At 57.6% G+C, this 20221-nt stretch overlaps 1 protein-coding gene across 4 annotated transcripts; it reads left to right on the top strand.

Moving 5' to 3' along the window:
* The first annotated feature begins 428 nt into the window (after positions 1-428).
* Positions 429-19166, top strand: LOC106732577 (uncharacterized). Of its 4 annotated transcripts, XM_075928815.2 has the most exons (7): positions 429-583; positions 2080-2250; positions 14949-15065; positions 15462-15608; positions 16334-16489; positions 16754-16852; positions 17515-19166. In XM_075928815.2, exons 3-7 carry the CDS (start codon positions 14976-14978, stop codon positions 18409-18411), a joined length of 1389 nt encoding a protein of 462 aa, XP_075784930.2. In that variant the 5' UTR covers positions 429-583; positions 2080-2250; positions 14949-14975; the 3' UTR covers positions 18412-19166. The 4 variants fall into 4 exon arrangements, with proteins under 4 accessions (XP_075784930.2, XP_089635073.1, XP_089635071.1 ...); XM_089778947.1 differs by lacking the exons at positions 429-583; positions 2080-2250 and adding an exon at positions 14311-14465 and having other exon boundaries at positions 16334-16405; XM_089778945.1 differs by lacking the exons at positions 429-583; positions 2080-2250 and adding an exon at positions 14311-14465.
* The last annotated feature ends 1055 nt before the right edge of the window (positions 19167-20221 follow it).

Raw genomic sequence — 20221 nt, 5'->3', positions numbered from 1 at the left:
TGTGGGGCTGGAGGGATACCTGGACGAGGCCACTGGGAAAAGCATTTGCGTTTCAGAGTGACGCCAGCCGGCTCTGTATGGGCTCTTCCCTGACTTGCGTGATGAGCTGGGGGTCAGTGGCCTCGGCCCTCAGTGAAAGTCAGTGGGGCTTTAATCAGCCCCCTTCTAGGGTTGCCAGGCATCCGGTATTGGCCCGGACAATCCGGTATTTGCAGCCTGTAAAAAAAACAGAAAATACCGGACATGTAAAATGTCCAGTATTTTCTATTTTTCTTGGACAGAAGAAAAATTTCTGCTTGGGCCATTCCACCCCTGCTGCATCTGGTGGGGGCAGGGGTGGGGGGAGTGCCGAGTCTAGGGATTTAAAGGCGCAGTGCCTCTTTCTTTTTTTTGCACAACCAAATTTTTCCCCACCAATTTTTGTTGTTGTTGTTGTTGTTGTTTTAAGTATCTGGCAACCCTACCCCCTTTCCCTAACAGGAGAAAGAGTAAGGGCTGAAGATGAGCCAGGAGGCAGAGACTGACAGTCCCCACAACCAATGGGGAGCAACTTCTTTCCAAGTCAGCCAGATTGACAGAGCAGGTAGATCAATGAGGGAGTCAGCTAATTGTTTTGGGAAAATCCTCTCTCACTCCTATCTGGGGCAGGGGGGCTGCTGGAAGTTAGCCCCGTGGTCCATGGTATGTGGCCTCCAGGCTAGTGGCTGGGCCAGCCAGGGGCGTGCCTCTTGTCGGGCGCTCAGTGCGCCACACTGCAGAGGTGCTGCAGCAACAGCAGTTGCTCTGGTTGGCTGCGTCTAGACTGGCAAGTTTTTTCCGCAAAAGCAGCTGCTTTCGTGCAAAAACTTGCCAGCTCTCTACACTGGCCGCTTGATTTTGCGCAAAAGCACTGACGTTCTACTGTCCGAAATCAGTGCTTCTTGCGCAAATGTTTTGACGTTCCCGTTCGGGCAAAAGCCCTTTTCCGGAAATGCTTTTGCGCAGGAGGGCCAGTGTAGACAGCTAAAAACTGTTTTGCGCAAAAAACCCCGATGGTGAAAATGGCGATTGGGGCTTTCTTGTGCAAAACCGCATCTAGATTGGCACGGACGCTTTTCCACAAAAAGTGCTTTTGCGGAAAAGTGTCCGTGCCAATCTAGACGCTCTTTTCCGCAAATGCTTTTAACGGAAAAACTTTTCCGTTAAAAGCATTTGCAGGAAATCATGCCAGTCTAGATGTAGCCGTTGTGTGGCAGAGTGGGAGGGGCCTTCTCTGTCCCCGGGAGCCCCTTCCCAGCACAGATCTCACCCCTCCAACTCTCCCTCAAAGCATGCAGTCTGCTGGGACAACAGTAACTTTGCCCCCCCTGTGGCTGGACCATTGAGCAGGGTAACATGGGGAGTGTATGGCAGAGGTAGGGTGAAAGGGAGCTATCCCAGGCTTTGTAACACCTAGTGCTCATTCCCCCCCACTATACCCACTAGGCCTCACTCCCCTCTCAGAGCTGGAGAGAGAGCTCAGATAGGAGGCCAGTTTCTCTTCATCCAGCCATGCTGACTATGCAGGATTCCTCAGGGGTTTTTTTGGGGGGGTGGGGGAGGGACTACAACTCCCATAATGCCGAGGAAACCCCCTTTCCCACACACCCTTGCAGGGGCAGGTCAGCAGAACCAGAGAGCTCAGCTGGAAAACAGGGGTCCTGCTGCTGCCCTGGCTTCTCCTGTCCTACCACAGAGCGGGGGGCTGTAGCCCCCACTCCCTGCTGGGCTGCTCCATGTGGCTCCACTGCTCCCCCCATGCCCCACCCACCTGCTGCTACCTGCGCCAGGTAGGTGCTGGAGTGGGAGCTTTTCCATGGGACACCCCTCCCAGGGGCTAAACACAGCTCCCAGCGCTGGGGAGAGAGGCCAGGAGTCCTGGCTCCCAGTCCCCTCCTCTCCCAGGAGTCCCTGTTGCGGGGGACCCCAGAAGGAAATGCTGGTGGTTATTTCCCAGGCTGTCAAGCAGACCGAGGGAGGGGGGGGGATGCAACCCGAGCAGACAGCGGAGGGTGGTGGGGGCGGGAGGGGTATGTCTCCACTGCATTTCCTCATCCGCAGACCTGGCCGTCTCCCTCGGCTTCAGCGCCAAGACTCCAGCCCCGAACCACAACACCTGCAAAGCCGCTTTTCATCACAAGGCTGCAGTCCCCAGCTCCGGGGCTCTGCACTTTGGGAGTTAAACGCAGTGCGGACGTACCCGGAGGGACCTTGGTTCCGGCTGCCGTGGCTGTGAGTAACCTTGGCACCATCTGAGTTTTGGTTTTTTTATGATATTGACCGACAACACCAATGGTTATTTTAAGCCTTTTTATTTGCACGGATTGAAGTGTTCACAACTGCTGGCGGAGGAGGGAGGCCAGGCTCTGTAATGACAGCAGACGCGGTGATTCCCCGAGCTACAGCTTGCTACCGGTTGAAGCACTAACTGTCAACATCACCTGTCAGAAGCTACAGAGCCGGTAGCCTCAACTCTAACACTGACAAGGTTCTCGGGCAGCATTTTTCTTCTGTTGCCTGTAAATTCTCGTGATTGTGAGTGGAAACATGTTTCTATCAGTTGGCGGCGAGTGTGCGGGTCAATCGACATTTACTGATGCTGATTGAGAACCGGCAGCTGCTCCCAACCCTCGTTATGTGAGGGTTGGGAGCAGCTGGCCCTACCCACACTCTGCCCCCAGGATCAGGCAGGTCCGAGCTGCTGCTGCTTCTGCCTCCTGTGAGATGGCACGGAGCAAGCGAAGCTGCCACTGGGTGGAGTTGCACCCCTGACAGGGCAGGGCTGGAGACAGACTTTGCCAGGCCCTGAATAAGGTGTGTGTGGGGTCAGATCCGGGCCCCCTGGAAGGGGCGGGCCCTCAGGCAGAAGTGTGGGGCTGTGGGCTAGCCTCCCTCCGCCAGCCCTCAGTCCCTCCTGCATGTTGCAGTCCAGGGTTCTGGTAGCAATTTAACAGGTCCGGGGCTCCGGTCGCTGCTGCTGCTGGGGTGGCGACCAGGAACCTCAGGCCCTTTTAAAGAGCCACCAGAGGCCTGGAACATGGCGAACCCAGCCCAACATAAGCACTATGGTCCTACTACTTGTGCACGGTCACCCGCGATGCTCCATTTGTCAGCAGCGCACGCCCACGTGTGGGGTGTAGCGTCAGCAGTGAGGGGGGTGCCCTGGGGTAGCTCTCCCCCTGCTGCAGCCAGGAGGGGTGGGAAGGAGGAGTGGATCGCAGTGCATCATGGGTGCCAGCTCAACGTCCCATAATGCAGTTCTTTCCATCCCAGCATGCCACGTGCTTGTTCCGACGGTATTTGGCGGCATTTATCGATTGCCCCTGTGCGCCTGCCGTCTCTGTCGGAAGGGATGCTCTCCGCGGCTAGGGCCACTGCCGTGGAGACCTGTGGAGATCTGTGCGTGATGAACTCCAGCCTGAGGAGGGATTGCCTGATCTGCTGCATGCCCTCAAAAGAAGCGACACCGGCTTGCTTTTGGTATTCACGGCGCAGCTGGGCTCCTTCTAGGTTCATTGGATCGAACTGGTCCTGGTTTTTTGGCCTCCGAAGACTGGAGCACCTCTTGGAACAGGTCCTTGCTCTGCCGCAGTGGCTTCCTTAACTGGGAGAGGCGCTCGGCTGGTGTGAGGGGGTTCCCCTGAAAGCCACGTCTGCGGAAGCACCAGAAACAATGCACAGAAGCATGCTTGCTTGTCTGGGCAGAGCATTGACTCACTACAGTAAAATACACCCTTGTCACTCAACAACCCCTTTCTCTCTGGCCCTTGGCAAGCAGTCCAAACCGGGTGCGTTCAGCTGGGGAGGAGCTGGGCATGCAAGATGGGGCAAAGACTCTGTATGTTTGTTTTTTTAAGGGGATGAGTGCAGGCAATTAGGAACAGGCCTGGCCCGAGGGCAAGGCGGTTGCCTTGGGCCCCACGCCTTCAGGGCCCTGCGTTGCCCGGTGCCCGCCCACCCAGCCATTTGTTCACTGCCCTGTCTGCGCAGCGTAGCCACTGTCAGCTGGCTGCCTTGTGCCTCACAAACTCTATGGCCAGGCCTGATTAGCAACAATGCTGTAAATTCCCGCACCATTTCCCACAAGTGGGGTCACTGCAGCTGACTCATTCCCGAGGTGAAGCAAGGGTGCATCTTCTGCATGCGTGTGGCTTCAGATCTGGTCCTGCTCACCTTGGGGCCACTTTGCTCCCTGCACAAGTGCTTGTCGAGCGGTGCAGGAAAGCTTCCTACAGCAGGGGGAGGAACACAGGATCTCTGCCAAGGAGCCTTAAATAGAGGACTAGCGAGTACCTCCAGGAGCGGTTCCTAGAGAACACTCTGAAGAATTCCTGTGCAATCTCCCATTTGTTCTGAAAGCCCCAGAGAGTCTGTTTTCCTCCTTCTCTTTTTGAGCTTGGGCATGTGATGGAGTGAGGTCACAGAAGACCCTTTGGCATTGTTCTCCCTCTCTGTCAATGAAAGAGAGGTGCACACTGGCCATACCCCCTCTCCTCCACCAGTAACAACTATTTACACTGGCCCTGATAATAAAAACACTTTTTGTTTACTAAGTACAAACAGGAGGATGTAAGTGGTTGCAAGAGAAAATGGACAGATCCAAGTAAGTTACTAAGTGAAAATGAAAAGAAAATGCATAGCTACTTCTAATTCACTAAGAAACTTATTGCGAGCAGATTCTTACCCTAAAGAGCTGTTCTTGTTCTAGGCATAATCTTCAGGTCAAAGATGATCTTTTACTCTGACCTGGGTCCTCTGCCCTCTTTCGGAGTGTATCACGTCAGCTGAAGACCAAGAGCTGATAACTTCCCCTTGCTTAAATAGTTGTCTCCCCAGGGAAGGAATCTTTTGTTCTACAGTCCCCCTTTCATGGAAAACTACCTGTGTCAAAAAATGGAATCCCAGTACCAGGTGATATGGTCAGATGTTTAACTAGTCCAATCACCTTTGAACTTACAGGACAAAAAAGGTTGTTTACAAATCATTAAGTTGATCTCCCAATGGGTATGGCTTGGGGTAGGGAGACCAGTAATGGTTCTCATTGTTTATATTTTAAATGTACCAATCTCAGACTTCATATATCTAACTTCACATTCAAAAATGATACATACGCCAAAATAGAATATGCAGATCCAGCAGACTGTAATATTAAACTTGCTAGGTTACAAGAGGTACTTTGTTTAAAGCTTTTTTGAGTGATGCATATTTATATTCATAAGCCAATTTTCATAAAGCATGTTGGGGGGACCATCACAGGGCAACACTTGGGATATTTGATGTTTCCCTTTCAGTACCAAGCTACTGGATTCAGGTGGCTACTTAAGAATCACAGTTTTTTAAAAGTCTCCGCTTGTGGAGAAAAGTGTAAAGCTGTACAGATAAAAGAAAAGGAGCCACACATACTTTTTTCAGCAAGAAATGTGCTTTTAAAAAAAGAGAATCTTGTGATTTTGGAGGGACCCGCCTGGTGATTTTACAAGATGTGGATTTGGAGGTAGCAGGGGTTCACTGTTCTGTGCTGGAAGCCGGGATGCTTCACTGGGAGGAAATACAGCTAAACAAATACTCCTCATTGGAGTTGCAGAAAGCTGGTGAGACTTTCTGGCCTGGGTTATGAAGAGTTGGCAGAATTTGATTGGTTCTAATTTCAACAGCTAATACTGATGTCTCTTAAGTGTATCTTTGAGATTCTTATCAAATGTAGTATCAGAGGGGTCACCGTGTTAGTCTGGATCTGCAAACGCGACAAGGAGTCCTGTGGCACCTTCTAGACTAACAGATGTGCTGGAGCATAAGCTTTCGTGGGCAAAGACCCACTTCGTCAGATGCATGTCATGGAAATATCCAGAGGCAGGTATAAATATGCAGGCCAGAATCAAGCTAGAGATAAGGAGGTGAATCCAATCAGGGAGGATGAGGCCCACTTCTAGCAGCTGATCTGGAGGTGTGAACACCAAGAGAGGAGAAGCTGCTTTTGTAGTTAGCTAGCCATTCACAATCGTTGTTTAAACCTGAGCTGATGGTATCAAACTTGCAGCTGAACTGTAGCTCAGCAGTTTCTCTTTGGACTCTGGTCTTGAAGTTTTTTTGCTGCAGGATGGCTACCTTTAGACCTGCTATTGTGTGTCCAGGCAGACAGAAACCTGTAGGAGAACACTTCAGTCTCCCTGGACACACAATAGCAGGTCTAAAGGTAGCCATCCTGCAGCAAAAAAACTTCAAGACCAGAGTCCAAAGAGAAACTGCTGAGCTACAGTTCAGCTGCAAGTTTTATACCATCAGCTCAGGTTTAAACAAAGACTGTGAATGGCTAGCTAACTACAAAAGCAGCTTCTCCTCTCTTGGTGTTCACACCTCCAGATCAGCTGCTAGAAGTGGGCCTCATCCTCCCTGATTGGATTCACCTCCTTATCTCTAGCCTGATTCTGGCCTGCACATTTATACCTGCCTCCGGATATTTCCACGACATGCATCTGACGAAGTGGGTCTTTGCCCATGAAAGCTAGTGCTCCAATACATCTGTTAGTCTAGAAGGTGCCCCAGGACTCCTTGTTGCTTTTTTCAAATTTAAATTTGCACAGTTCCAGTAAAATAGGGGGGGAAGGTTTAGTCAATACGATTTAATGACAGTAGACTGGGGTGGGCAAAATATGGCCTACGGGCTGGATCTGGCCCACCAAACAGTTGGATCTGGCCTGCCACAGCCCAATGGGACCCTCGGGCAGCCAGCCGCAGCCTGACACCAAAGGCCCAAAGGCCTCACCCTAGACATTCACAGGCAAACCAGGGTGGGAGTTCAACTTATTAAGCTATTGGAAACACCCCTCCAATGTCCAGCGTGAAGCAGTGCCATGTAATCGGTAGCACCCCAGCGTTTTTTAGTGACTTACAATCTGAGTTAATTAACGTGCTTACCCCGGGGGCACCCCCTGCATCACTAGCTGGCTCGGTAGACTGGTTATTTCTGCCATTCAGGAACGCAGGGCTCTCCTGGTGCTTTTGCAGGATACCCGCCAAACTCTTAGTGCAGCCACACCCCCTGCTGGCACAGGGATGTTCACCATGTTATTAAAATACAGTGCGGGGGTGGGGGGGTGCGGGAAGGGGAAAGGGACAGTTGTCAGGTTAAAGAAAAAGTGCTGCCAATGGGTTCATCTAAACCAATATCCCCACTCCCTGTGGTTCCCGATCAGACCCCTGCATCCATTATTCTGGATCAGACCCATGTGCCCATCTAGCCCGGTATCCCCTCTCCAGCAGGGGCTGGCACCAGCTGTTTCAGAGGAGCTTGTAAGGAGACCCCCTAGTGGACAGTTCCAGAACTACCGAGAGAGCTGCCGCCAAACTACTGCCAATTCCTTACGCCTGTGCTTTCAGCGCCTTCCAATGACAAAAACGGAAACAATTCGAGGCTGAGGCTTTCCCCAGATCCCCGCTGGGCTTGGATATTTGATCCCCACCGCAGAGGCAGCTGCAAAAAATCCTGTTCTTCAAAGTTCTCAGGCTTAGGGTTGCTGGATGGGGGGTCAGATTGCCTGTGGTCTTGGGGTTTTTTTTTGCCGTCCTCTGCAGGGTAGGGTGGGTCCCCTGGCAGCAGCAGCTGGACAGATCTCTTCTGATCCATTCCCCGGGGAGCTGGGAGTTGGGCCGGCAGTTCTTCCCACATGCTGTGCGTTTGTAGGGTAACCCATGGTGGACATCAGTAGTGGGCCTGGCTGGGGTCTCCTCCTCCCTGCTCCAGGCTCTGAGACGGCCTGCGTGGCTCTGCAGGACACAGGTGACTGCCTTGCCCAGGGAAGAGCGGGGACGACCTCCCTCTGCCCCAGGCCTGCCCTTGCCCCACCACCTCCCCTCCCCTCTTTCCCCAGGGGGACGAGCAGGGACCGGCAGCAGGCCCCCCTCTGCACTCACCGGCAGTGGTGGGATAAGTGGAACAACATGGCTCCCGCTGCTTTGCTCCCCTGGCCGCCTCACTCCACTCCCACCGGGGAGCGTGGGGCCGTCCCACACCCTCTCGGAGTGGCGCAGCTGGGAAAACAAAGCCTGCCCTTCCTCCGCTCTGTGAGTGCAGGAGAGACAGACCCCTGCTGCCAGCACTGCCCCTTCCCCCCCCTCACCCTGCTAGTCCTCCTGCCGGCTGGCTCCTTCCCCCCCCAGCATTTGGGGGTAGGGATGTAAGAGTGCAATGGTTTAAACAGGTAACCGATAAGCAGAAGCTTAAAAGCCGGCTCCTGGCGTGCACCGGCACCTGGGGTGCCGCCCACTGCCCCCTGTGTAACCGCTGAGATTTTCAGTAGATGCATGGTTAATCAATTACACGCATTTTAACATCCCTATTTGGAGGCATGTGACCTTTTGTGCCCCCCTCTCACATGTCGCCCCTGGGCACATGGGCTGTTTCCAGGCCTGTGCGTGAGCATGTGACGGTCTAGGAAGGTGTATGGCAGAAAGGGATCTAGGGGTCATAGCGGACCACAAGCTAAATGAGTCAACAGTGTGATACTGTTGCAAAAAAAGGCAAACGTGGTTCTGGGATGCATTCACAGGAGTATTGTGAGCAAGGCACGAGAAGCAATTTTTCAGCTCTACTCTGTGCTGATTAGGCCTCAGCTGGAGTCTTGTGTCCAGTTCTGGGCACCGCATTTCAAGAAAGATGTGGAGAAACTGGAGACGGTCCAGAGAAAAGCAACACAAATGATGAAAGGTCTAGAATGCATGAGCTATGAGGGAAGACTGACGGAACTGGGCTTGTTTAGTCTGGAAAAGAGACGACTGAGAGGGGACATGATAGCGGTTTTCAAGTACCTAATGGAGCAGGGCTACTTATGTGGCCCGTGGTCCGTTGGTTTGCGGTCCACAGGTGGGAGCCAAAACAAAAAAGTAGTCAATGTAATGGTCTTCTGGTGATATGTGTTTTAGTAGTTAAATTCCTGGACTCTCATTGCTCATGAAAAGTGCTGTCATAGGGGTGGAAATTGGGTAAATGTTGCATTTTATTAATATCAGCAGAACTGACTTAAGTGGGGTCCGCGTGTTGTGTAGTTTTGCCTTAATCTTTGTATTCATGCCCATCAGTGTGAAAAGCTATTTGCATATATATTTGCATGTATATGCAACCACACTTAAGTCCTGGCCCTCAGCGTGTGCTGACAGTATAATTGTGGCCCCCTGGGGCTTCCAAAGTTGAGTAGCTTTGTAATCGAGTGTTACAGGGTGGAGGGGGAAAATTGTTCTCTTTGACCTCTGAGGATAGGACAAGGAGCAATGGGCTTACATTGCTGTAAGGGAGGTTTAGGTTGCACATTAGGAAAAGCGTCCTGTCAGGGTGGTTAAAAGCTGGAATAAACTGCATGGGGAGGTTGTGGAATCTCCATCTCTGGAGATATTTCAGAGCAGGTTGGACAGACTCCTACCAGGGATGATCTAGACGGTGCTGGGTCCTGCCGTGAGGGCTGGGGACCGGACTCAATAAGCTCTCGAGGTCCCTTCCAGTTCTAGTGTGCTAGGATTCTATGCACAGTCCACTGTAAATGTGGGTTTACAAGTGCTAGAGCTGGGTTTGCAGCTCTGCTACTGTTTTCACACCTCACTATGCAGATCGTCTGATTCCTGGCTGTGGTGTGACCTGTGCCCACACTGCAAACTGACAGGGCCCAGACCTGAAACGGGGACTTGGCTCAAACCTGGGTCAGGGAGTGGGGGCTTGTTCCCTGCACTGGGAGAGAGGGGGCAGCAATGGGGTTTGTGCCTGAGCAGAGAAACCTGATGGGCAGCAAGGGGGAGAGGGGAAAGAAGAGCTGGGGGTTCAGCTGCCCCAGAGCTGGTTGGAGGGGTTCTCTCTGAGCCCAGCTTTGACTCCCTCATGCCTCTGTCCACCTCCCCACACAGCCATTTCCTGCGTCTGCTTCTCTTCCGCCACCTACAGAACAAGGGTGGGGGGGGTCATCTATTCTCAGAGAGGTTCCCCAAGGGGGTGGGTCTCATTGTAGGTGAGGATCCTGCCATGCCTTCCTCCAGCAGCCAGGTGCAGGGAAAGGAAGGTCCCACCCGCCCTGGAGTGCTACAGTCTAAGACCTCCAATCTCCAGGAGCAGGGGGAAAATACTCAACCAGACAATTCTTAGAAACAGCAGAGTGGAGAACACAAGCCAGCAGTGAAACTAATCCCTCCAGTCAGGGATCGAACCCAAGAGTCCCAACGCCCCACCCAATCCCCCCTTCTTAGAGCCAGGAACAGAACCCAGGAGCCCTGACTCTTAACTTGCTGCTCTAACCACTCACCCTCACTCTGCTCCCAGAAGGTGTAATGCACTATTGTGTCTCTATATCTCTCTCTTAGGGTTGTCAGGTGTCCTGTTTTGAACCAGACAGTCCAGTATTTGAGCTTTCTGTTCGGGAAACACATTGAGAACATAGAACTGTCCGGTATTTTCTAACTAAGATGGAATGTCGATTGTGATGGAATGTCAGGTGTGTCCGGTATTTTTGTTGAAACCATCTGGCAACCCTACTCTCTCTGTGGCGAGAAGGGTTACATACAGCCCCTCATTGCCCTGTGTCTCCCCTGTAGCCCAGGGACTCCGACATTCCCACAGCAGCATTGGGGGTCTCAGCAGACACACTTACTATCTGAGCAGTGGGTAAGGTTGGAAGCTGTTGGGCTGAACTCACACACAAGGCTCAGGACACCTGGGTTGTAGACATGTCAGGGTGGGCAGTGGGGTATAATGGTTGGAGCACCGGAGCGGGGAGGCAGGACGCCTGGGTGCTAGTGTGTCACGGTGGGCAGTGGGGTGTAATGGTTGGAGCACCGGGGCAGGGAGGCAGGACGGCTGGGTCCTATCATGTCATGGTGGGCAGTGGGGTGTAATGGTTGGAGCACCGGGGTGGGAAGGCAGGACACCTGGGTCCTAGCATGTCACGGTGGGCAGTGGGGTGTAACGGTTGGAGCACCGGGGCGGGGAGGCAGGATGCCTAGGTCCTAGCATGTCATGGTGGGCAGTGGGGTGTAATGGTTGGAGCACCGGGGCGGGGAGGCAGGATGCCTGGGTCCTAGCATGTCATGGTGGGCAGTGGGGTGTAATGGTTGGAGCACCGGGGCAGGGAGGCAGGATGCCTGGGTGCTAGTGTGTCACGGTGGGCAGTGGGGTGTAATGGTTGGAGCACCGGGGCGGGGAGGCAGGACGCCTGGGTCCTAGCATGTCATGGTGGGCAGTGGGGTGTAATGGTTGGAGCACCGGGGCGGGAGGCAGGACGCCTGGGTCCTAGCATGTCATGGTGGGCAGTGGGGTGTAATGGTTGGAGCACCGGGGCGGGAGGCAGGACGCCTGAGTCCTAGCATGTCACGGTGGGCAGTGGGGTGTAATGGTTGGAGCACCGGGGCAGGGAGGCAGGATGCCTGGGTCCTAGCATGGCACGGTGGGCAGTGGGGTGTAATGGTTGGAGCACCGGAGCAGGGAGGCAGGATGCCTGGGTCCTAGCATGTCACGGTGGGCAGTGGGGTGTAATGGTTGGAGCACCGGGGCAGGGAGGCAGGATGCCTGGGTCCTAGCATGGCACGGTGGGCAGTGGGGTGTAATGGTTGGAGCACCGGAGCAGGGAGGCAGGACGCCTGGGTCCTAGCATGTCACGGTGGGCAGTGGGGTGTAATGGTTGGAGCACCGGGGCAGGGAGGCAGGATGCCTGGGTCCTAGCATGGCACGGTGGGCAGTGGGGTGTAATGGTTGGAGCACCGGAGCAGGGAGGCAGGATGCCTGGGTCCTAGCATGTCACGGTGGGCAGTGGGGTGTAATGGTTGGAGCACAGGGGCGGGAGGCAGGACGCCTGGATCCTAGCATGGCACGGTGGGCTGTGGGGTGTAATGGTTGGAGCACCGGGGCGGGGAGGCAGGACGCCTGGGTCCTAGCATGGCACGGTGGGCAGTGGGGTGTAATGGTTGGAGCACCGGGGCGGGAGGCAGGATGCCTGGGTCCTAGCATGGCACGGTGGGCAGTGGGGTGTAACGGTTGGAGCACCGGGGCGGGGAGGCAGGACGCCTGGGTCCTAGCATGTCACGGTGGGCAGTGGGGTGTAATGGTTGGAGCACCGGGGCGGGAGGCAGGACGCCTGGGTCCTAGCATGGCACGGTGGGCAGTGGGGTGTAATGATTGGAGCACCGGGGCAGGGAGGTAGGATGCCTGGGTCCTAGCATGGCACGGTGGGCAGTGGGGTGTAATGGTTGGAGCACTGAGGCGGGAGGCAGGACGCCTGGGTCCTAGCATGGCACGGTGGGCAGTGGGGTGTAATGGTTGGAGCACCGGGGCGGGGAGGCAGGACGCCTGGGTCCTAGCATGGCACGGTGGGCAGTGGGGTGTAATGGTTGGAGCACCGGGGCGGGGAGGCAGGACGCCTGGGTCCTAGCATGTCACAGTGGGCAGTGGGGTGTAATGGTTGGAGCACCGGGGCGGGAGGCAGGACGCCTGGGTCCTAGCATGGCACGGTGGGCAGTGGGGTGTAATGGTTGGAGCACCGGGGCGGGGAGGCAGGACGCCTGGGTCCTAGCATGGCACGGTGGGCAGTGGGGTGTAATGGTTGGAGCACCGGGGCGGGAGGCAGGATGCCTGGGTCCTAGCATGTCACAGTGGGCAGTGGGGTGTAATGGTTGGAGCACCGGGGCGGGAGGCAGGATGCCTGGGTCCTAGCATGGCACGGTGGGCAGTGGGGTGTAATGGTTGGAGCACCGGGGCGGGAGGCAGGATGCCTGGGTCCTAGCATGGCACGGTGGGCAGTGGGGTGTAATGGTTGGAGCACCGGGGCGGGGAGGCAGGACGCCTGGGTCCTAGCATGTCACAGTGGGCAGTGGGGTGTAATGGTTGGAGCACCGGGGCGGGGAGGCAGGACGCCTGGGTCCTAGCATGTCACGGTGGGCAGTGGGGTGTAATGGTTGGAGCACCGGGGCGGGGAGGCAGGACGCCTGGGTCCTAGCATGGCATGGTGGGCAGTGGGGTGTAATGGTTGGAGCACCGGGGCGGGGAGGCAGGATGCCTGGGTCCTAGCATGGCACGGTGGGCAGTGGGGTGTAATGGTTGGAGCACCGGGGCAGGGAGGCAGGACGCCTGGGTCCTAGCATGGCACGGTGGGCAGTGGGGTGTAATGGTTGGAGCACCGGGGCGGGGAGGCAGGACGCCTGGGTCCTAGCATGGCACGGTGGGCAGTGGGGTGTAATGGTTGGAGCACTGAGGCGGGGAGGCAGGACGCCTGGGTCCTAGCATGGCACGGTGGGCAGTGGGGTGTAATGGTTGGAGCACCGGGGCGGGGAGGCAGGACGCCTGGGTCCTAGCATGGCACGGTGGGCAGTGGGGTGTAATGGTTGGAGCACCGGGGCGGGAGGCAGGACGCCTGGGTCCTAGCATGGCACGGTGGGCAGTGGGGTGTAATGGTTGGAGCACCGGGACGGGGAGGCAGGACGCCTGGGTCCTAGCATGTCACAGTGGGCAGTGGGGTGTAATGGTTGGAGCACCGGGGCGGGAGGCAGGACGCCTGGGTCCTAGCATGGCACGGTGGGCAGTGGGGTGTAATGGTTGGAGCACCGGGACGGGGAGGCAGGACGCCTGGGTCCTAGCATGTCACAGTGGGCAGTGGGGTGTAATGGTTGGAGCACCGGGGCAGGGAGGCAGGACGCCTGGGTCCTAGCATGGCACGGTGGGCAGTGGGGTGTAATGGTTGGAGCACGGAGGCGGGAGGCAGGACGCCTGGGTCCTAGCATGGCACGGTGGGCAGTGGGGTGTAATGGTTGGAGCACGGAGGCGGGAGGCAGGACGCCTGCGTCCTAGGCTGTGGGGAATGGGGTCTCCTGGGCTAGCCCGGCACTTAGAGGGGCAGGGGAGGGGGCCTGCAGGGGCCCCCCGTTTAGCAATTAAAACTTTGGGGGGGGGTGGGGGCGGTGCAGCTTCTGAGCGCTGCCAGGAGTCCCCTCTGCGGGGGGAGGGGCAGGGCTCCCGGGCTCTGTCCCCGCTGCCCGGGGGGGGCCGGACGCCTGGGTTCTATCCCGGGCTGGCTGCGGGCGCGCGGTGACCGAGCGAGGTCTCGCGGCTTCGCGCTGCCTGTGGGGGCGGGGCGCCCGGCCGCCTGGGTTCCCCCCCCCGAGGCGGGGGCGGGGGCGGCCAGTGCGGTGAGGCGCTGGCTGGAGGGCTCCCTCCTCCCAGCCCACTCGCTCTGCGGCGGCTCTGCCGGCCAATGGGAGCCGGGCTGGGGCGGGGTGGCCTGTCCCAGCCAATCGCTATGGAGAGCCGCCTGCCTCCCCCCCCCACCTCCCCACATCCTCCCCCTGCCCCCCCTTGTAACGTTGTCTCCGCTCCCTCGCCTGCTCCCCTCCCCGCGGGGACCGCAGCGCCGGGCGAGCTGGAGCCGGGGGCGCGCCCAGGGGTGGGGAGCCCGGCTGGGGAGCTCGCTCCCGCCCCCGCCCCCGCGGTGAGTGGGTGGCGGGGGGGCACAGGAAGCAGTCAGCACCGGCCCCAACTTCCTCCCGGGGAGGGGGAGCCCCCCCCAGAGCCAACGGGGTAACGTGGCGGGGGGGGGGGGAGAGGCAACAGCACGTGTGTGTGTGTAAGGGGGAAACAGCTGATTGCTGGGGTGGGGGCGATCCTGGCCGGGGGGGATGGGCTCGGGTGGGGCGGCTCCGAGAGCAGAGGTGGGAGCTGTCCTGGGCTCAGTGAGCAATACCAATGCCTGCCCTGGGGGAGAGGGCTGGGGGGGGGTCAGAACTCATGGGTCCGCCCCCTGGTTCTGGGAGTGGGGTCGGGGAGAATTGGGGGATTATGCCTCCAGGGTTCTACCCCTTGCAGTGGGGGTTGGGGGGTGTCAGGACTCCAGGGTTGTACCCCTGGCTCTGGGTGCGGGTCTGGCACTTGGTGCATGGCGCTGGTTTTAACCCTGTGTTTTCCTCTCCCCAAGCTGCCCTTGTCCCCATCTGCTGACTCAATGGAGGAGGAGGAAGACGAGATGGAGGAGCAGGAGGGGAGCTCTCAGTCGGACGGATTCAGGCCAGCGGCCTCCACCGACGGGGATTCGGTGAGGGACTGGCGGGCAGCGACTGCGCCTTTGGGGGGTTCCCCTCCTGCAGGAAGCTGAGGGGCTGATGTGGGGGACTAATGGTGGCTGGGTGGGCCCAGGATTGGGGTGAAAGGAGTAGAAATGGGGGTGGGGGCTGGGACTGGGGGGAAGGAACAGAAGGAAGGGAGGCTAGCTGGGCGGAGAACTGTACTAACCTTGTTCTCTCCTTCTGTGCATATGCAGCTAGCACTGGGGTGCAGCCTGCTGCCCTACCAGCGGGGCTGGGGAAGGCCTGGTTGTGTATGCGGAGTGGATCCTGGGCCCGGCCACATCCAGAAGGGATTTGGTGTGGGTCTTAGAATGGGAGCTTGTCTTGCTGAGTCCCCTGTTCCCCTCTGATGCCCCCCCCTTTAGTCGCAGTCCGCTTCTCCGTCAAAGTGGGACTCTCCTGCTCCTCTGGATGAGCAGCCCGAGCTGCAGCAGGAGGAAGAGGAACCGGAGGAGGAGGAGGGCCAGGAGTTCCAGGTGCGGACATTGAGGATCCCAGCAGATGGGGACTCGGTGAGTAACTAACATGCTGATATGTGCGGGGGGGGGGGGCATTTGACACTAGGGAGTGTGATGCTGCAGGGAGTGAGGCGGGAGGCGAGTCCGCCACAGGCAGTGCTGACCCCAGGACTGCCGCAGCACAGTGCTGGGTGAGGGACCTCTGTATAAACTGTTCCCAAGCCTCACCCCAGAGGTGGCTGCATTGCAGCCTGTATAAACAAACCCTGCCTGCTGCCGCAGAAACAGTCAAGCTCTTGGGCCTGTGAAAAGATGGGGGGGAGTGTTAACCTGGAAATAGCTGAGCAGTTTCTGGATTGGGGGGAAGTCCCAAGAACAAGACACTGTTACTGCATGCAGTGTCTGAAGCCATCTGAGGTCTGCTAGCTCCCCTTTAAGTGGCTGCATGGAGTGTATGGCGGAGGGGAGGCTGGGATTCAGGACTCTTGGGTTCTGTCTGTGGTTCTGGGGGAAGACTGGGGTCTGGTGGGTTAGAGCAGGGGGACTCCTGGGTTCTGTTCCCAGTACTGAAACCTTAAATAATTAATTTGCCCCATCTTGTGCCTCAGTTTCTCCCTTAGGGCTAAGCCTTTATCTGTCAGTTGCAGCCTCTCCCTGTCTGGGACCAGGAAGCAGCGTTTGAATTGTGCCTGGGAGCTGGATCCAGTCTGTGCCAGGGCTCCAGGCTGGCATGCCCCTCCCACGCTGTTTAACCATCTCCCCACTTGCCTTTTCCCAAGCTGGACTCTGCTGCTTTCCCAGAGGAGCTGTCTGAGGAGGAGGAGGGAGATGAGGAGGAAGAAGAAGAGCTGGTAATTAGAAGGGTGAAGGCAGAGGAGGAGGAAGACCAAGAGTTTGAGGTGCAGAAGCTGAGGGTTTCCATGGATGGAAATTCAGTGAGTGGGGCTGACCTGGGGAAGGGGGAGGTGGCTGGGTTGATGCTGGGGGAAGGTGAGCTGGGCTGAACTGGGGAGAGGGATGTCTAGGACAAGGGGCCATGGAACCAATACGGATGGGGGAATGAGAGGGAAGGGGGCTGGGCTGATCTAGGTGGGAGCTAGCTGGCCCAGGGGCCAATCTGAGGAGAGGCAGGGGATAGGCCGGCTGGGTCAATGCAGGGCAGTGGTTCCTTTGCTCTAACCCAGACTCCTGCCCCCCAGCTGGAGTCGGTGGCATGCCGCGAGGGGGAGCCAGCCATGGATTCAGAGGAGCCCAAGTTCGAGGTACAGAAGCTGAGGATCCCAGTGGAGGGGAATTCGGTAAGTGACCATGCAGGGCTGGGGGTCACAGCTGCCCCTTCACCACCTGAGCCCCAGTGAGGGACAACAGCGAAAGGACAGGATGCAGGTGCAGGCTGGGGTCTTGGAGACTGTTTGCTCAGCTGTTGGAGAATGAAGGGTTAAATCAGAGCTCCCTGGGGTGGGGCAAAATGTGGGGCAGATCATGGGGATATAGGGCTGGAGGAATTCCAGGGATTCTCCTATTGGGGATAATTCTCCTTAGTGGCACTAGCTCACACCCAACCAGCTCACTGGAAATGAGGGGCAGAATGTTGGGAGGGGGGAACTGGAGTTCTAGGGGCAGAATGTTGGGGGGGGCAAAGTTCCATGGGTGGAATATTGGGGGGGGCAGAGTTCTAGGGGCAGAATGTTGGGATTGCAGTTATGGAAGGAGAAAAGGAGAACTAGCAGAGTCAGAGAGGGCCGGAGGCAGGCTGAGGAGGCAGAAGGAGGTTCATTGTCTGCCATTCTCTCCTGAGGGTGCTGTCCCTGGTTCTGGAAGGGCAATAGGGGTTAGCAAGTGGGGGGTGGGAGTCAAGACGCCTGGGTTCTGTCCCCAGCTCTGGGATGGGAGGGGAGCTGGGGACTCTATTCCTGGTTCTGCGGAAATGAGTTAATGCCCTGGTGCCATTGCCCCACAGCCCATCCTGCAGCTGATGGCGTCCCCGGGGAGTGGGGGCAGGGCAAGGGCACCAGCGCCAGACCGCTCCAACACCTGCACAGAGTGCGGCAAGAGCTTCAGTCGTCGCTCCAATCTGGTGAAGCACCAGATCATCCACACCGGCGAGAAGCCCTTCTCGTGCGGGGAGTGCGGGCGCAGCTTCACCCAGAGCTCGGCCCTCACCAAACACCAGCGCACCCACACTGGGGAGCGCCCCTACGTCTGCGGGGAATGTGGCAAGGCCTTCACCGCTAGCTCCAACCTGCTGCAGCACCAACGCTTCCACACCGGGGAGCGCCCCTACGTCTGCGGTGAGTGTGGCAAGGCCTTCAGCCAGAGCTCCAACTACAACCTGCACCGGCGCACCCACACCGGTGTCACCCCCTACCAGTGCGGTATCTGCGGCAAGCGCTTCACGGGCAGCTCCTGCCTGGCTCGCCATCGGCGCACCCACACCGGCGAAAAGCCCTACCAGTGCTCCGAGTGCGGCAAGCGCTTCTCCGGCAGCTCCACCCTGGTCAACCACCGGCGCACCCACACCGGCGAGAAGCCCTACGGCTGCGCGGAGTGCGGCAAGGCCTTCACCCACCATTCCAACCTGGTGGACCACTGGCGCGTCCACACTGGCGAGAAGCCCTATATCTGCGCTGAGTGCGGCAAGAGCTTCCGGCTCAGCTCCCACATCATCCGGCACCGGCGCACCCACGCCCATGCTGGTGCTGCCAACTCCGCCAATGCCAACGGGGCGGACCGTCTCTACATCTGCAGCCAGTGTGGCAAGAGCTTCCAGCTCGGACCCAGCCACCTCCAGCAGCAAGCCCAACAGGAAGAGGGACCCTATAGGTGTACTGAGTGTGGCAACAGCTGTTGGACGTAGGGGGCGGAGCCTGTGGCATGGGCAGGATTTGGCAGATTATCCCCCTCTCCCTCCTGCTTCAGGCACTTTGGACATGAACAGGTTGTGGGATCGGTTCCTACAGGGGAGTAGAAATTGGATCCTGTTGAAGGCCGGACGAGGAGTTCTGCTTGTGGTCCTGTCCCTGTATGCAGGGAGTGTGCCCTCAGCTGTTGGAGAGGGCGGGACTTGGTGCTCAACTAGCTGCCACGCCCCCAGTTCCAACGTCCAGCTGTGAGCTCTGCTCCTGCGGAGGCGGGGCTTGGTTGCCACAGGGGGCGGAGCTCTGCCAGCAGCAGTAGCAGGACCTCCAGAGCCTGATGTAGCAGGGTGGCAGTGGCAGCTGGATGCAGAGATGGGGCATGGTCTTCCCAAGTAGGAGGAATGTGGAGCCTGCAGGGGGTGGAGGCCAGCCCCCTTCCCCTATGGCAGGGAGCCACCTGCCTCCCAGGAGCCCTCATTTCTGTTGCATTTCTCCTGATAGGGTGAGGCAACCCAGCCATGGCGGGGGGGATTAGCTGAATTCCCCCCAGAGGGCTGAGTTTTAAGGTAGGGTCCCCCGTAGTCCATCTTCCCCTCTTCACTGGAAGGAGCAAATTTGGAGAGCATGGATTGGGGCTAGTGGAGCAGGGGGAAATCAGGGTGCCTCCAAGCAGGGGGTTATGCACCCCCTCCGTTCTGAGCCCCGCCCTCACTCTGGTGGGGGCCATGCCACTGTCACAAAGAATCAGTGGAGGGGGCTGATGAGGAGGAAAGGATCTCAGACCCCCTTGGGACCCATGGTCTTGTGGACTTCAGCCCTGCTTCCTAGCTCTAGTGCTGTGGGGGTGATATTGGGAGGGGGGAATCCATAACCTGGGGCGCAGTTTGGTGCTCCGGGGGGTGACCCAACTGGGATCGGCTTCCCCTGCATGGGGGGTTCACAAGGGAACCCAGAAATGGATGCCCTGTGTCTCATGAGGGATTTATCACCAGGGTGACTCCCCCAAGGCTGAGTCTGCAGCTGGAGAGCAGTGGGGGGAATATAGGGATGACGTGCCCATAGGGCAGTGGGATGCCCCATGGCTGGCCTGTGGGGGAATCGTGGTGCTGTGGGGAGAACACGCTGGACTTCTCTTTTGTTTGAGTGGGCAATAAACCATAGCCAACCACTGGGGGAGGGGTTGGCTATTTCCCCCTCCAATCCTACAGGCCTATCCCATCCTGTTGTCGGCCCATCCCTTTGTTCCCCTGGGATGTTGCTGGCTGGGGGCCTTGCTTTCTGCTCCTTCCTCTCTCCTGGGAGCCAGGTGAGGGAGGGGGTGAGAGGCTACTGCGACATGGAGGGGCTGCTTCCCAACTGGCTGCAAACACAGGTGCTCCCATATGGACGGTTATCTCGGCTCCAGCGTCCGGCTCCTCTGTGGCCCACAGACCTGCTAGTTCAGGAGCCCAGTGCCAGCTAGGGGACGTCCCATCCTAGAGCCTAGGATCTCAGTTCCCAGCAGGCACTTGGCCATGCTATAGTTCTGGGCTGGATGATGAGTGTCACCGCTAGGGGATGAACCCTCTTCCCCTTCCTCTCCACCCCTCACAACTCCATCCTCAGAGCCCTCACTGCAGGCAGCAGTAACAGCCCCATCTGGCTTGTGTCCAAGGAGTTGAGGTAGCGCAGTGTCAATCCTTAGTCCAGACATAGACCTGAAGGGAGAATTGGGGGTGGGAAGAAGCTAGTACAACTTCCCCTTGCCTTGTCTGGTATATTACATTGGTGACTGAGGTCTGCCTCTTTGTGCTGGGATCTGTACAGCCC

Source organism: Pelodiscus sinensis, chromosome 5 (assembly GCF_052426305.1).
Source record: "Pelodiscus sinensis isolate ZL-2025 chromosome 5, ASM5242630v1, whole genome shotgun sequence".
Taxonomy (NCBI): domain Eukaryota; kingdom Metazoa; phylum Chordata; order Testudines; family Trionychidae; genus Pelodiscus; species Pelodiscus sinensis.
Note: the sequence above shows the minus strand (reverse complement) of the source record. Positions and strands in the feature narration are given on the sequence as shown.